Raw genomic sequence first — 12,930 nt, forward strand, 5'->3', positions numbered from 1 at the left:
ACCTAAAGCATCCAATGACCGCTTACAATGGTTTATGACCACTGTTTAAGCATTATACACTCTCATACGGCCATTATTTGACATAACACTTACAATAAATTATAATCACGTTATAAAGTATAATAATAGTGATTATAATGCGTTCATGAGAGATTAGTTAGAATACTTTATGAAACATTATGATGGTTGAACCCTTATAAAACATTATTTAAAAAACATTATAATCTGTTTATAATTGTTATTATAACACATCATGAACATGTATAAGTAATTATAACACCAATTATAAATCATTATAACCTCATTATAACCGTATTATGATCGCATCATAATGCGTTATAAGAGTGGGCTTCACTTCGAATGTACGACTTTCATAAGATGATATTAAGGGTATGTACAGGGGGCCGTGCCATTTTTATTCCGAAACCCTGATTGTCTGGAAAATGTCCCTTTGCCTCAAAAAAATTTTTTTCGACAACCCAGCTTCCCAATAACGGAAGGCCATTGCTTGGAAGGGTTTCAGAATAATGGACAGTGTTGTAATGGACTATGTTCATTTTATTTTGGTACATATTTACTTTTGCTACGTGCTTGTACCGCTTCTAAAAAACCAGGAGCTAACTGAAGTCTGAAGACGAGGAAAGAAGGCTCTTGATCCTTAAAAAGAACATTTAAGTAGGACATGAACACATTTTGTCAGCTGTGGTTTTTGTCTCTAATACAATCTCCATCCTTGATTCAGTGGTAACCTTGTAGAAAACAGTCAGATATCAGACGTGGGAAGTTCAGAAATCATGTCTCTTTTTTCCAGCTGTATCCTCTGAGAGCTCCGGCCGACGAGGATGAACAGCAGGCCGGCCAGCAGGCAGAAGAAGACGGCGACCGGAGCCATGAGGAATGAAGGGCCGTGCTGGATGCTCAGGTGGTAGGAGGGGCAACCAGAGACTCTCTGCTGTTGGGCATACTGCTCCAGAGTGTCCAAGACCAGGATCCACATCAGATACATCACCACCACTGCCAGCAAGCACAGACCTGAGAAAGGTAGCGACGTGTCAGGTTTAGTCCTTTTGTGAGATACTGCATTAGGTGGCAAACGATCCAAACCATCCAGAGGCTGGTGGAGTTTATTTGCTTTTTACATCACAGTTGCTGCTTTCTGTATAAAAACAGACTTTGATTGTATCTTAAATGAAAGGTATGTTAACTCTTCTGCATAAATACACTGTATTAAAAGAACAATCAGAGTTTTATGTAAGTATTTGACAGTATGACGTGATTTATTTGGCAGTTTTTCTGTTAAATAATGCGCAAAATGTCATAAATAAACTTTTATCCGCCATTAAAACTGTTATTCAAACCGTCACTCTGTTTTTGGGTGTCTTTTTTTTTTTATCAGCACACAATTTAAAAGACCCGAGTTAGCTAGCAGCTATTTTGCATCTGCTGCCACCGACCGGGCAGGTAGAGCTCAGGTCAGGTACACAGCAGGTGAGCAGGTTTTCTTTGCGGCTTGGATCCAACCAACAATGTAAAATCAATACTAGTATGAAAGATTTACACATGGCGGGATAACAAGATGTTATCCAGGTTCAGACACACACGCAGCTGCAAAATTAGCCTTTGTAAGTAACTGGACGTTAATCTCCGTGTACAGTACAAGTTATTATATTTGCAGAAGATGTTAATAAAGACAGAACTTCACACCTGAGCCTCGAACGTAATTCATCTGGGCTCATTTTGCAATCCTCCTTGTACATAGAGAATAACTGGAGGCACATGTTGGCCCACAGATAACGCTCCCTCTGTGTGGATATTAAGCAAGACGTCTTGATTTATGGCGAGAGGCAGCCATCGCATTCTGATGGTTTGGCAGCGGTGACGCAGCAGATGCTGAGGATCTGCTGAGTCTGAACGTATTGATTAAGGACGACGACGGGCTAGCAGTGTTCTGAGGTCGGATTCCAGACTTGGCGAACGATTACTGTCAACTGTGTTGTCTTTGTTTAACACTGCCGGTCGCTTGTGGAATATAAACTCTGGGGAGGGTTCAGCCAAGAAGAACTTTAGCGACACCGATGGAAATTTTGAACTTGGGGACTTTGTTTTTATATTTAAGAGTCATAGTCTCTAAAAGAAAACCTAGACATCGATATAACATAAATACACGAAGATAAACATATCTAAAACAATATAATATCTCAAAATAAGATTCAGTGTCTTTACATGAATAAAAAATACATTTGCTTCTGAAGGAATATTTATTAATTAGATTTTTGAGGTCATATTAATAACCTCCTTCCAAAACCTACTTTCACAGCAGCTTTGCATTTATAACAGGTATCAGGAATGTAATTCAGGAAAGATGTTATTACAAAGAGAAGAGTAATCCAACTTTATTTGAAGGAAAAACTGTCAAAAGAAACTGCCATTTAGAGACGTTTAGATTCCTTTTTGTTTTGTGTTTTGAACCCTTTAAAACCCGCTGATAACTTTATTCTAAACCATAGTGAAGGCATGTCATGAGACATCTGCAGCCACTCTGGAGCAAATCAAAAACAGATCACAGTGTCCAATATTTGGTTTCATCAGTCTGAACAAACAAGTATTTCGAGTTCAAAAAAGCATGACAGGAATTTGAAACTCCTGGCAGAGAGGACTCGTCGTTTCCATTTCATTCCATCTCACTCTCATCGACAAGCCTCTTCTAAATTCATTTCAAGAGCCAAATAGGCTTTGGTCAGGGGGAGTCCTGGCTACATAAATGACATTATAGCTGAACAAAAGTGTGCAAATCTTCTTTACAAATAACTGATATACACTGTGGATTAAACTTGAGACACTGGGTGAGACTGATAAACAACACCTGCTGCTCATGTGCTCAGCTGTGAGTAGCAACAGCTAAAGAGCCAAACGACCAAACCAAACCTCAGTCAAATTAACGTCGATTTAAGACAAAACAAACAAAATCAACACAAATCAAGCTTTTTATCACTTTTTTTGTTGTTTGCTGATGTATAAATTTGATTTTTAAAAATTCAGCATGAAAACAATTTTGAACTTACCGCCACAAAGCTGAAGGACCCCACCCACTTTAAAGAGCTTGTGATTGGCCAGCGGGCTGGCGCAGGCGACCACGCATCCCCCGACGACGATGGCCACCAAGCCTGCGACGAGGAAGAAGCTCCAGAAGGTTCTATAAACTGAGAAAACGAGCCTTCGTGAAATATCATGGAATTAAATCAAATCGTTTATAGCAGAAAATAATACCAACCAATGGCAGAGCTGTGTTCATACGGTCCTGTTGGTAAACCACGCGGCTCCGCAAATAATCGCACCGGATCATTGACAGGAAACGGGAAGAGGAGGGCGGCCTGGCAGAGCTTCGGCGGCGGCTGTGTTGCTGGAGGGAAAAGAGCCACTTATGATGATGTTTTTTGTCCGTGTGTGCCAAAGTTGGCATATAAATCTGCAAAATGGCGGCTCTTACAGATCCAGAGGTCCCACAGAGAGTATTCAGCCGAGGTGCTCATGAAGGAGCAGCGCCAGTACAGCCCCTCGTGGAAGATCCTCACACTTTCTACGACCTGATCGATCAGAAAACCCCAAAATGTGATCTGAAATGTCCTGTTTTTTGACGTTTTCTTGTGATAAATGTGGAGAATATGTCCCTGTGTTACAGCCTGGAGTCATTAAACACTCGTATAATATGTTGAACATAATAGAAGCCAGACTCGACAGGTGTCTGAGCGTCCACAGCCGGCCGCAGAACTACAACAGCAGACCGACAGAATGTGCAGCCGTCAATTGTCTGTAAACAGATTGACGGCGTTGACGGCGAGCTGCAGCCGGAGAGGGATTCTACGCCGACCGCGTGCACGACTGGAATAAGAGTCGGTCGTCATCGACAGGGGAAGTTACTGCACGTTCTTGCACTGACAGGTCAGTTTAGTCTTTTGTTTCTTTTTTTTATTAAACCTAAAATCCAAAATAATTCAAGTTAAAAGTCCATCTTTAGTCCCAGAAACAATCCCAGTATTACAAGATTTTGCTCCTTCATGGAAAACAAAACAAAGTATGTTTATTTTTATATACTTCATGTGACGTGCACAGACTTTTTGAAGGGCAGGGGCGAAAAGAAGGGCACTTTAGCGCACGTTTTGGCTCCCAAGAGGGCACTTTAGCATGAGATTTGGCTCCCAAGAGGGCAGTTTATCATGTTTTAACCAGCCAAGGGGGCAGTTTAGTGTGTGTGCCAACCAAGAGGGCACGTTGGCACGCTTTTTTGGCTCCCAAGAGGGCACTTTAGCGCACGTTTGTCAACAATTGGGCCACGAGGGGGGGCGACTACATAAGTATTTGCCTTGATATACACTTAAAAGTAGCACAAATGTTACGTCCCGTCTCAGAATAAGAAGTATTATTGGATCAGATGTGTTCCCCGAAGATCAACGATGTTCCATCATCTCGTGATCTCCAGGATAAGAGTCAAGGAGTCTCTGCAGTGGCTCCATGTTGACATTTGACATGGAAAAGAATAATATATGTTCTTTATCACCATCACTGTTTTAGGCCCACATTAGTTGTATCAAGCTAATGATCCTCAGTTAATATCAGCGCGTTTTACGCTCAGGCTCGAGGAGTCGATCGCTGTGTGTGGCTGAGGATAAAAAAAATGTACAATTCATTCACAGCGAAATGGACTAGAATAAAACATAAACTGTCCTGTTTTTATTTTTTAATCTAGCTTCTGCTATGTCTTTTATTTATTATCAAATGAAGCCACATTTTTATTTCGCACATTTTCACATTCACTCAAGTTGGTCTGCATGTGTAGTTCTGCATCCCTCCTCAGGTTCTGTTTACTGTAGGGTTAGTTATTTTATTTCTGCACCAAAACACGACATCACTGAACTGGAAATGCAAAGTTCGACTCCCTGCCGCTGTGAACACAAGCAGCAGAGTTGCCACATGATGTGAAAATAGAAATGATTCCTCATTAAGGCCCATTAATGATCTTGATAGGCCGCTTTTTCTGTCTTTATATCTTTTCTACTTGCCGTTTTTTGTTACGCACCAACAACACACGTTCTAATTCTCACTTTTTTCTCACTCTTATGACCCTTTTTTTTGGTTTAAATCTTTTTGAAAAGATCCACTAACACAAACTCTCCCCCAGCGTTCGGTTTTTAAAGTACCTGCCCGCTGCTGTTCCCTCCTCCTCCTCCTGCGTGGCCTTCCACCGGCCGGCTGCAGGACTCGACGGCCAGCAGCCAGTACTCGGTCCCGCAGGAGAGCAGCGTGAACAGAAATCCCAACGCTCCGAAGAACAGCGCCAGGAAGAGGAGCACCTTCAGCCTGTCAGCGGGAGACATCTCTCAGCCTGATCGAAACCTCTATCGCTGCATTTTAAAATCGACTTCGGACAGGTTTTATTCCTCTCTCTGCTCTCTGCGGCGTTTCATGTTCAAACACATTCCAAATATTCTGATATAGGCATTTCCTCTATTGACCAACAGGAGCTTCTGGAGGGAGCTTCTCTGTGACTTGTGACCTAGTTTAATGAAAATGAACCCTCGACCGTGGATACAGTTACAGGAGGAGAGTCACTCACACAGAAATAGCACGGAGGCAAAACCACAAACTGTAATCACGCCATACCTTTTGAACAGTTGAAGAACAGAAGTCACTGAGAACTGTAGAAATATCTCCTTGGCATTTATTGGAATGCCAGCATTGAAATCCAGATTTGGTACAGTACAAGGCTATCCAGTAAGAACTGAGATCTAGGCAACAGTGATGGTCCAACAACAGTCATTCAAAACTGCATGTTCATATATTAATACGACTTCTTTTTTTCTTTCTTTTTTTTTTCAAAACAGGTTGTTCAAGAGATGATTAATACCGATACAAAAAAAAATAAAGAACAAAGTCAAAGGAAAAAGCACAAAGCCCGGTCGCCAGGGAAACGTCGGAGCTGCACATTTCTGCTCAGTCTGTACCACATCGTGTTCTGATTTCATGTGTATGTACAGCTGGACACAGATGGATCACGTCTTTTTGACAGGCCGTGTGTGTGCCAACAACACCATATTTTTAGAGAGGAGTCAGGAAAATTACTGGTCATCTTTGTGCCAACAACACCGACTATTTTTAGCGAGGCGTCAGGAAAATTACTGGTCATCCTTTGTGCCAACTACACTGACTATTTTTAGCGAGGAGTCAGGAAAATTACTGGCAATCTTCATGCCAACAAAACTACTTATTTGTATCGAGACGCTCGGACGTTTATGGACAGGTACTTTTAATTAGGCGGGAAATTTTCCTGCCGTTTTCGTAGCGACATTACTGGTATTTTTTATAACGAGACGCCGGGACATTTTCTAGCGTCTTTGTGGCAACAAAACAAGGTATTTCTGGTGTGACATTGCAACATTTTCCAGCTGTTTGTGGCGACAAATCCAGATTCTTATAAGGAGGCTTGTGGAAATTTTCCAGCCGTCCTTATGGGAACAAAACTGATCTTTTCCTGACCACAGCCAACTGGTTTTTATGCCTTTACCACAACATAAAACAAAAAAAAGTGAAATTGTATGTGATGTTAACGCACATCGGTGACGCACAACGTCGACATTTACCCTGGCGACCGGGTTCAGTCACAATGCAGAAGAAGAAAAGCCGACTCGTCTCAGTGACGCCTGGGGGGGAAAATTACTCGATGAGCAGATTAATAACAATTGAGGATTTTTTCTTTAATAATCTGAGGTCAAGTATTTCTTCCAGGTACTGAGGGACATTTTAAAAATAAGAGACACAAAAAAAAAAAGGAAACAGAAGAGGATCAGGAATGGTCAGTACGTCTGGTGATTGTTGGTTTTCTGTATGTTTGCACCTGTTTGATGACGCGTGTGGAGAATGATCTGTCGTCCTGCTTCCTGAAACAACCATCGTGTTTTTTCTTTCTTTTTTTTTTTTAGAGTATATATAACATATCGCAAGAACCCAACCCATATACACAGAGAGGTGCATTTATACAGGACTCATGTTGATTAATTACATATTACAACCCTGTGAGGATATTATAAGTACATATACGAGGCACGCAGAAATGAAAGATTTACCACCTATTATTAACCTACTCGCAGTAAACATTTTATGTGAGGATCCTTTGGGCTGAGTCACCTCTTTCCTCTAATTAGTGAGGACGCTGCCGCTCTTTTGGCAGTTTGTTTGGTCCACTGTCGCTTCGATCCGAATCAACAGGTCTGTCGGAGCATCCGTGCAAAGGCTCATGGGACTTCCACAGCATGTGAGGTCTTGCGGTCGCGTCCTCCCGTTTTTTTTTGTTTTGTTTTGTTTTTTTCCCTCCTCGGCCTCCGCTGAACGCGCTCCGCCCCCGACGTCTTAAGACATGACGCCGAATACGGGGTTGTGGCGGCAGATGCTCGGCCCGATCTCCTCGTAGTCTTTCTTGGTGTGGCACACTTGGTAAAACTCAGGCTGGGGGAAAAAAAATAAACAGAAACGAAAGAATGAATCAGCGATAGAAACGTGCGAGTGTTTTACTGCGTTCAGTCAACACAAAATTGGGAAAAGTTTTACAAGTATGGGTCTAAAAAAATTGAAAAACTGGAGATTGTTTGTTTGTTTCTGATCAATTTTCTTTCATTCACAAGTTTCTTTTCTTTTTCTTTTATTTGCTGATGTCAAAAACAGACATAAAAAAAGCTGCAGGAGGGGCGATTACGCGTCATTAGAGGCGCTGAAAACATTGTTTTTATACTCACAGTAGACGCCAGCATTGATCCTCCGAACCAGACGGCGTACCTCTGCATGTGATGAGTGATGACCTGCACGTCGATGGGTTTGGGCTGCAGAAGAAGAAAAAGGATACGTTAGTCGATAAAAACACAAAAACCAAAAACTACTTCCTGTTGAAGTTTTGGGAAGAAAAGAGATCAAGACAATGTTTGTACCGACTGAACATTCAGACTTTGTTCTTTGCTGACAGCTTCATAAAACACTCATCCAAGTACTTTTTTAGGGTGGCATGTAAAGATTACTTTCATTATTGATTAATTGAGTAACTGTTTGGTCTAAAATGTGTCTTCAAATGACTTCTTTTGTTCAACCAGCAGTCCAAAACCCAACAACTCTTCACGAACTGCACAACAACAATTGCTTGATCGACTTATCGCTGCAGCTCTCGTTCCTCTACGTACTTTTATTTGATTTCCCCAACATTTTTAAAAAAAAGTTTTCTTTCCTCACCTTCAACTTGCCGCCGCTCAGCTCTTCGCTCATTTTCAGCCGTGCGTCCACGGTCCTCTTCAGGTCCCTCTGCAGCCGCCTGCCGAAGTCCCTGAACATGGTGGAGCCTCCGGAGAGCACGATGTTCTGAAACACAAAGAGGAGGTACATGTAGACCAGAACAGACTAACGGTCACACTAACTGGAGCAGCAGAAGTTCTGCCGTGTGGTTCTGTACCTTGTACAGCGGACGTCTGACATCGATGGGGCAGTTCTGGATGACTTCGTCCACCACCTCCGAGATGGGCTGGGTGAAGTCTGGGTTGGCGAACTGGACGAGAATAAGACTTATTTTAAGAATTGCTCATTTTAAAAGCCACGTCGTTTCTTCACGAACACTTTATCTCAACGCTTTGTGTGTTTCTACCTCAGGGTGGAAGAAGATCTCCGGCCCCAGGAAGCGCTCGTAGCCGACATCGATGGTGAACTCCTTCTTGGAGATGGAGTTGATGCCCGTGTACTGTTTGATCCACTTGGAGCCGTCTGTGTCGTACTTGTTGAACTCCTTCACGAGGTCGGGGCAGACGTAGCTGAACCGCTCCTAAAAATACAACAACAAGAAATTAAAATCAAACCAAAATGCGAAACTCTGGCTGGAGCTGAACATCTTTCCATTTTCAACTTGAACTGAACACAGTGATGCTGTTTGTTTCTGTAGCTGCGCTGACCTCTAGTGGTCAGGCCAAGTGTTGCACGACACTGACAGAGGAGCACCAACACAACCAGCATCATCGGTTAGTTGTACCACTTCCTTTTGTTCAGATCCTCTTTCCGCACGACTAAAAGCACAAGAACGTAGTCGACCACAACACAGCTGCTGTGATGTCACAGACGAAGCTGCATCAGGTGAGTAGGTAAGTTCACCAACGTCTCGACTGGTACAAGGCAGCACCGAATGTCTTCATCTCATTATTTACATTCGTAGCTCCTATCAATCCAAATAAAATTATTAGTCATCAGCATTTTGAAAATGCTTCCAAACTGCTGATGTCTTCCAGATCTTTCTGCAGCTGCTGATGATTCAGAACGTACTTCTTTATTTTTGTAAGCTTGCTTCCACGAGCAGAAAGAGTGACGTCAGATCGAATGTTCAACTGGGCAGTGCTGATTAAACCTGAACTAGGAGCCTGTTCATTGTCTGCTTCTCCTCTAAATGTTCAGAAACATATTTTAGTGTTTTGTTTACAGCTGTATTCTGTAGTTTCTCTCATTATCTGGCTGTCTTACAGTTTCCGGTTTAAAAATGGACTCCGAACCAAAACCGAGCAGCCCGACTCGCAGGACTTCACCCGTCAGCGGGAGTGTTTATTGGTCAGATGTCCAGAAATATTAGTGTCTTTCTTCACAGTTTCATACAAGGGCCATCTCATAATGTATTCAAGTAATTTAGTGGAACAGCACTGGAGCTGAAATAGATCTTTCTGTTGTTGTGGTTATATAAATGTGATTTATGATGCTGTAACACTGCTGCCAGATTCTTTTTGTGTTCTGTGAGCAGGAGAGAAAACTGTTTATTGAGAGCAGGGAAAATTTAGTTTGAGATATAAATATGGACTGATGGAGAATATATAGTTTTGAATTTTGGAAATAATGACATCTGTTGTTGTTTAGTTAATTTGACTTTTGGACTTTGAAATACTCTGTAGTTATGGGAAACGTTTGGTTCACAAGAGCCTGAAACGAAAAAATGTCAAATAAATACATAAGGAGCACCGACCTTGACCGCTTTAGCCGTCTCCAGCGACTGCTCCGGAGGAATCCCCACCTCTCGTTCCCTCAGCAGCTGTTGGGTGAAGTAGGTGATGTCTCGACCGGCGATGGGGATGTGCTTGATGCAGCTGCCGATGACGTAGCCTTCAGCCTGGAACACAAACACGTTAAGTTTTGTGAGAACAAGGAAGGAGCGGGACAACAATCCCAAAATAAAAAAATTCTGAACACTTACCACGGGGATGACGTGCGTGACTCCATCCCCGCTGTCGATGACGGTTCCCGTCAGCGTCCGCTCTCCGACCTGTCTGGATGTCCAGGAGGCAGCCAGCGCCAGGACAGCCTGAGGGAGGAAGTCAGATTGTTATATAAAGAAAACATGTACAGGCAGCAATTACTCAGAATTGCTCTAGATTTTAAAAATACGAATGACGACACCGTACAGGAATCAAGTCGAGGAGGATATTTTAAAACAGACGTGAAACTTTAAAAAGAAGAAGTGAATCTTCACGTTTCCTCATAAAACCTCTGAATAACATCAACGTCTCAGTCAAACTGTCAAATCTGATCCACAAGTCTCAAATGTGTTTTGTGTCGCTGTTGTGAGTGTTGCAGTTTTATGACTTGTCGACGGACTGAAGCGTTGATTTCAGGCGCTGTACCTGAACAGCGATGTAGAGACCGGGGACGTTGAAGGACTCGAACATGATCTCCGCTGTGTACTCTCGGTTCTCTGGTGTGTTGAGAGGAGGCTCCGTCTGGAGAGAGACACAACACACTGATGTGAACACAGTGACGACTTTGAGCTGAACTCTAAACATTATCAGTCTGGTAATATGTAATATTTAATTTCAGTCCTTGTTTCTATTGATCACATCCTGTTTTGTGAAACAGGAACCGATGAAGCAGAAGACTTCCTTATATGTGCACAATGTTAAATAACAGAGTTTAATACATGCTTCAGTCTCTTAACTGCATTCTTAGTACTTATACAACATCATCTGGCTTAAACAGGACAATTAGATGAAAGAATAAAATAAATGAACAGTCTATAACTCTGATAATGTACCCAGCTCTGGTCTTACCAAAAGAAAGTAATGGTCTTCAGGTTCTGCCCGCAGATACTTGAAGATGATCTGCTCCATAAATCTCTCCATCAGGTCCCAGTCCTCCACTATCCCGTGACGGATTGGCCACTGGAAGACGAAGAGGGAAAACTGAAGTCAGTCTCTCTCCAATGAAGTCTAAAATCAGACAAAGCAACAACAGGCTCGGGCTTCTTGTTTACCTTTGTTGAATACGAAGGTTTGTCGATGGCTTCGTCCCCGATGAAGAAGTCCAGGTCATCGACGCCCCTCATCATCCTGCGCTGGGCCTGGTCTCCAACCTTGGCCGATTCTTTGATTGCGATACCTGGAGATGATCAGAAATGTAAAAATGTTTCAAAAGCCTCAGACTCTCGGTACTTTCTGCTTTCCCAACCCTGTCTGACACTCAAATAGGATTATTCCAATGACATTAACACTGTTAGAAATGCCTCCTATACTGCCTAAAATGCTTGATCAGGTTTTTGGGAGTACATGTGACGATCCACTTCTGACACCAAGGAAATTATGTATTAGAAAACAAAAGAAATACATCTTTTAAATCAGGTGACAAATGTGTTAGTTAAGATTTTGATTTAGGTCATTCATTTCCTTTAACAGCTGGTCACTGTAGTTTAGAGCAAATCTTGGAAAAAACTAGGAATAAACCAATAAAAAAAGATGTTTTTTCTCTTCAGTAAAACTATTAAACCTCATGTACAACAGCTCGTTGTATCTTCAATTACACTTATATATGGCTGTTGTTGATTTTGTGACAGTATCGTCATAACAGGTCACCAGCCTTATTTTTAAACATGTAAACTATCAAGTCAAGTGTGGATCTCACTGGACCGTGTTGTAAAAGGAAATCGACCTGAAACTGTCATCTTGTGGCGGATCGTGGAGGAAGTTTCCTCATTCGATGGCTACTTTGCAACGCAAATGTTGAAATTAAAAACACAGTTATCAACGTTTAATAATAGCATTTTAACATGATTTCAATCATTTTATAACTGTATTACACATTTCTATCGATATTATTGTTATTATTACACATGTATACACACTTATACTCGATTTATAATAAATCATAAGGGACCAAATGCATGTTCTGGACATTTTGTATCTACTTACATGATGGTATGATGAACTGTGGTTCTGTATTTCCTGCATAACCAAGCTTTGTGTACCTAAAACGGGAACAAAATCATGATAAACGTCAAGTTAAAGATGCTTCACTTGCAAAAAAGTGTTTACTGGAAAATACAGAAGCAGGTTAATTGAGCAGCAGACCAAATAATCTGGATTAAAAGATCCCTGCAGTAGGGATCGTCCAGGAAGTAACATTAGCATGTCTAGCTAGCAGCAGCTAACTGCAATGATAAAGCAGAATTGAGCTAAAAAACACACAAATTAAGCCACTCAGGTGCGTTGTTGCGCTAATTTAAAGCATTAATCCTCGTTTTATAGAGAATATGAGGATAAAAGAGCGAGGGAGATGTGGCTAAGTAGCGTTAGCGTCAGGCTAAACAGCCAGACGGGGCGTTAGCTGGAAGTTTGACAGCCGCTTATGTGGTCAATGAAAGCCAGGCTAACGCTAACTAGCATCCTTTTCTTTCGTCACTCACCCCGTGCCACAGTCGACAACACAAGCCGGTAGCCGACCAGCCATGCTTGCTCTCCGTTAGTCTATCTGCAGGGGAAGATATCAGCCGCCCGATACGAAGGGATGTGTCAGTGGGAACTGATTTAAATCGCCGCAGCCTGAATGAAAAGCAGCCACGGCCGATTCAGGAGCGCTTCCGGGTTCGGTGGAATTTCTTCTAGT

The 12,930-nt window shown here is 42.1% G+C and overlaps 2 protein-coding genes across 2 annotated transcripts; both read right to left on the reverse strand.

Annotated features, from left to right (window-relative positions):
• Positions 1–470: 470 nt before the first annotated feature.
• On the reverse strand, positions 471–5,618 carry LOC115576992 (transmembrane protein 182-like). Its single transcript, XM_030409729.1, has 5 exons — positions 5,196–5,618; positions 3,488–3,584; positions 3,272–3,400; positions 3,063–3,200; positions 471–1,032 (listed from the first exon to the last, which is right to left on the reverse strand). Exons 1-5 carry the CDS (start codon positions 5,370–5,372, stop codon positions 764–766), a joined length of 810 nt encoding a protein of 269 aa, XP_030265589.1. The 5' UTR covers positions 5,373–5,618; the 3' UTR covers positions 471–763.
• An 84-nt stretch (positions 5,619–5,702) lies between these two features.
• LOC115576991 (actin-related protein 3) lies at positions 5,703–12,930 on the reverse strand. Its single transcript, XM_030409728.1, has 12 exons — positions 12,731–12,930; positions 12,237–12,292; positions 11,306–11,430; positions 11,103–11,213; positions 10,680–10,775; positions 10,253–10,360; positions 10,025–10,168; positions 8,675–8,848; positions 8,486–8,578; positions 8,269–8,394; positions 7,785–7,868; positions 5,703–7,497 (listed from the first exon to the last, which is right to left on the reverse strand). The coding sequence occupies exons 1-12, from the start codon at positions 12,772–12,774 to the stop codon at positions 7,402–7,404; spliced, it is 1,257 nt and encodes a 418-aa protein (XP_030265588.1). The 5' UTR covers positions 12,775–12,930; the 3' UTR covers positions 5,703–7,401.

Source organism: Sparus aurata, chromosome 24, assembly GCF_900880675.1.
Source record: "Sparus aurata chromosome 24, fSpaAur1.1, whole genome shotgun sequence".
Lineage (NCBI taxonomy): Eukaryota > Metazoa > Chordata > Actinopteri > Spariformes > Sparidae > Sparus > Sparus aurata.

What these genes read in the sequence shown, in the direction of transcription:
- LOC115576992 (XM_030409729.1), bottom strand. Translation starts at nt 5,372, where the DNA reads ATGTCTCCCGCTGACAGGCTGAAGGTGCTCCTCTTCCTGGCGCTGTTC. An exon ending in TCTGTGGGACCTCTGGATCT is followed by an intron (nt 3,401 to 3,487) that starts GTAAGAGCCGCC and finishes TTTTCCCTCCAG; the next exon opens with CAACACAGCCGCCGCCGAAG. An exon ending in GGTCCTTCAGCTTTGTGGCG is followed by an intron (nt 1,033 to 3,062) that starts GTAAGTTCAAAA and finishes TACCTTTCTCAG; the next exon opens with GTCTGTGCTTGCTGGCAGTG.
- LOC115576991 (XM_030409728.1), bottom strand. Translation starts at nt 12,774, where the DNA reads ATGGCTGGTCGGCTACCGGCTTGTGTTGTCGACTGTGGCACGGG. An exon ending in GTTGTCGACTGTGGCACGGG is followed by an intron (nt 12,293 to 12,730) that starts GTGAGTGACGAA and finishes TTCCCGTTTTAG; the next exon opens with GTACACAAAGCTTGGTTATG. An exon ending in AGACGGCTAAAGCGGTCAAG is followed by an intron (nt 8,849 to 10,024) that starts GTCGGTGCTCCT and finishes TTGTATTTTTAG; the next exon opens with GAGCGGTTCAGCTACGTCTG.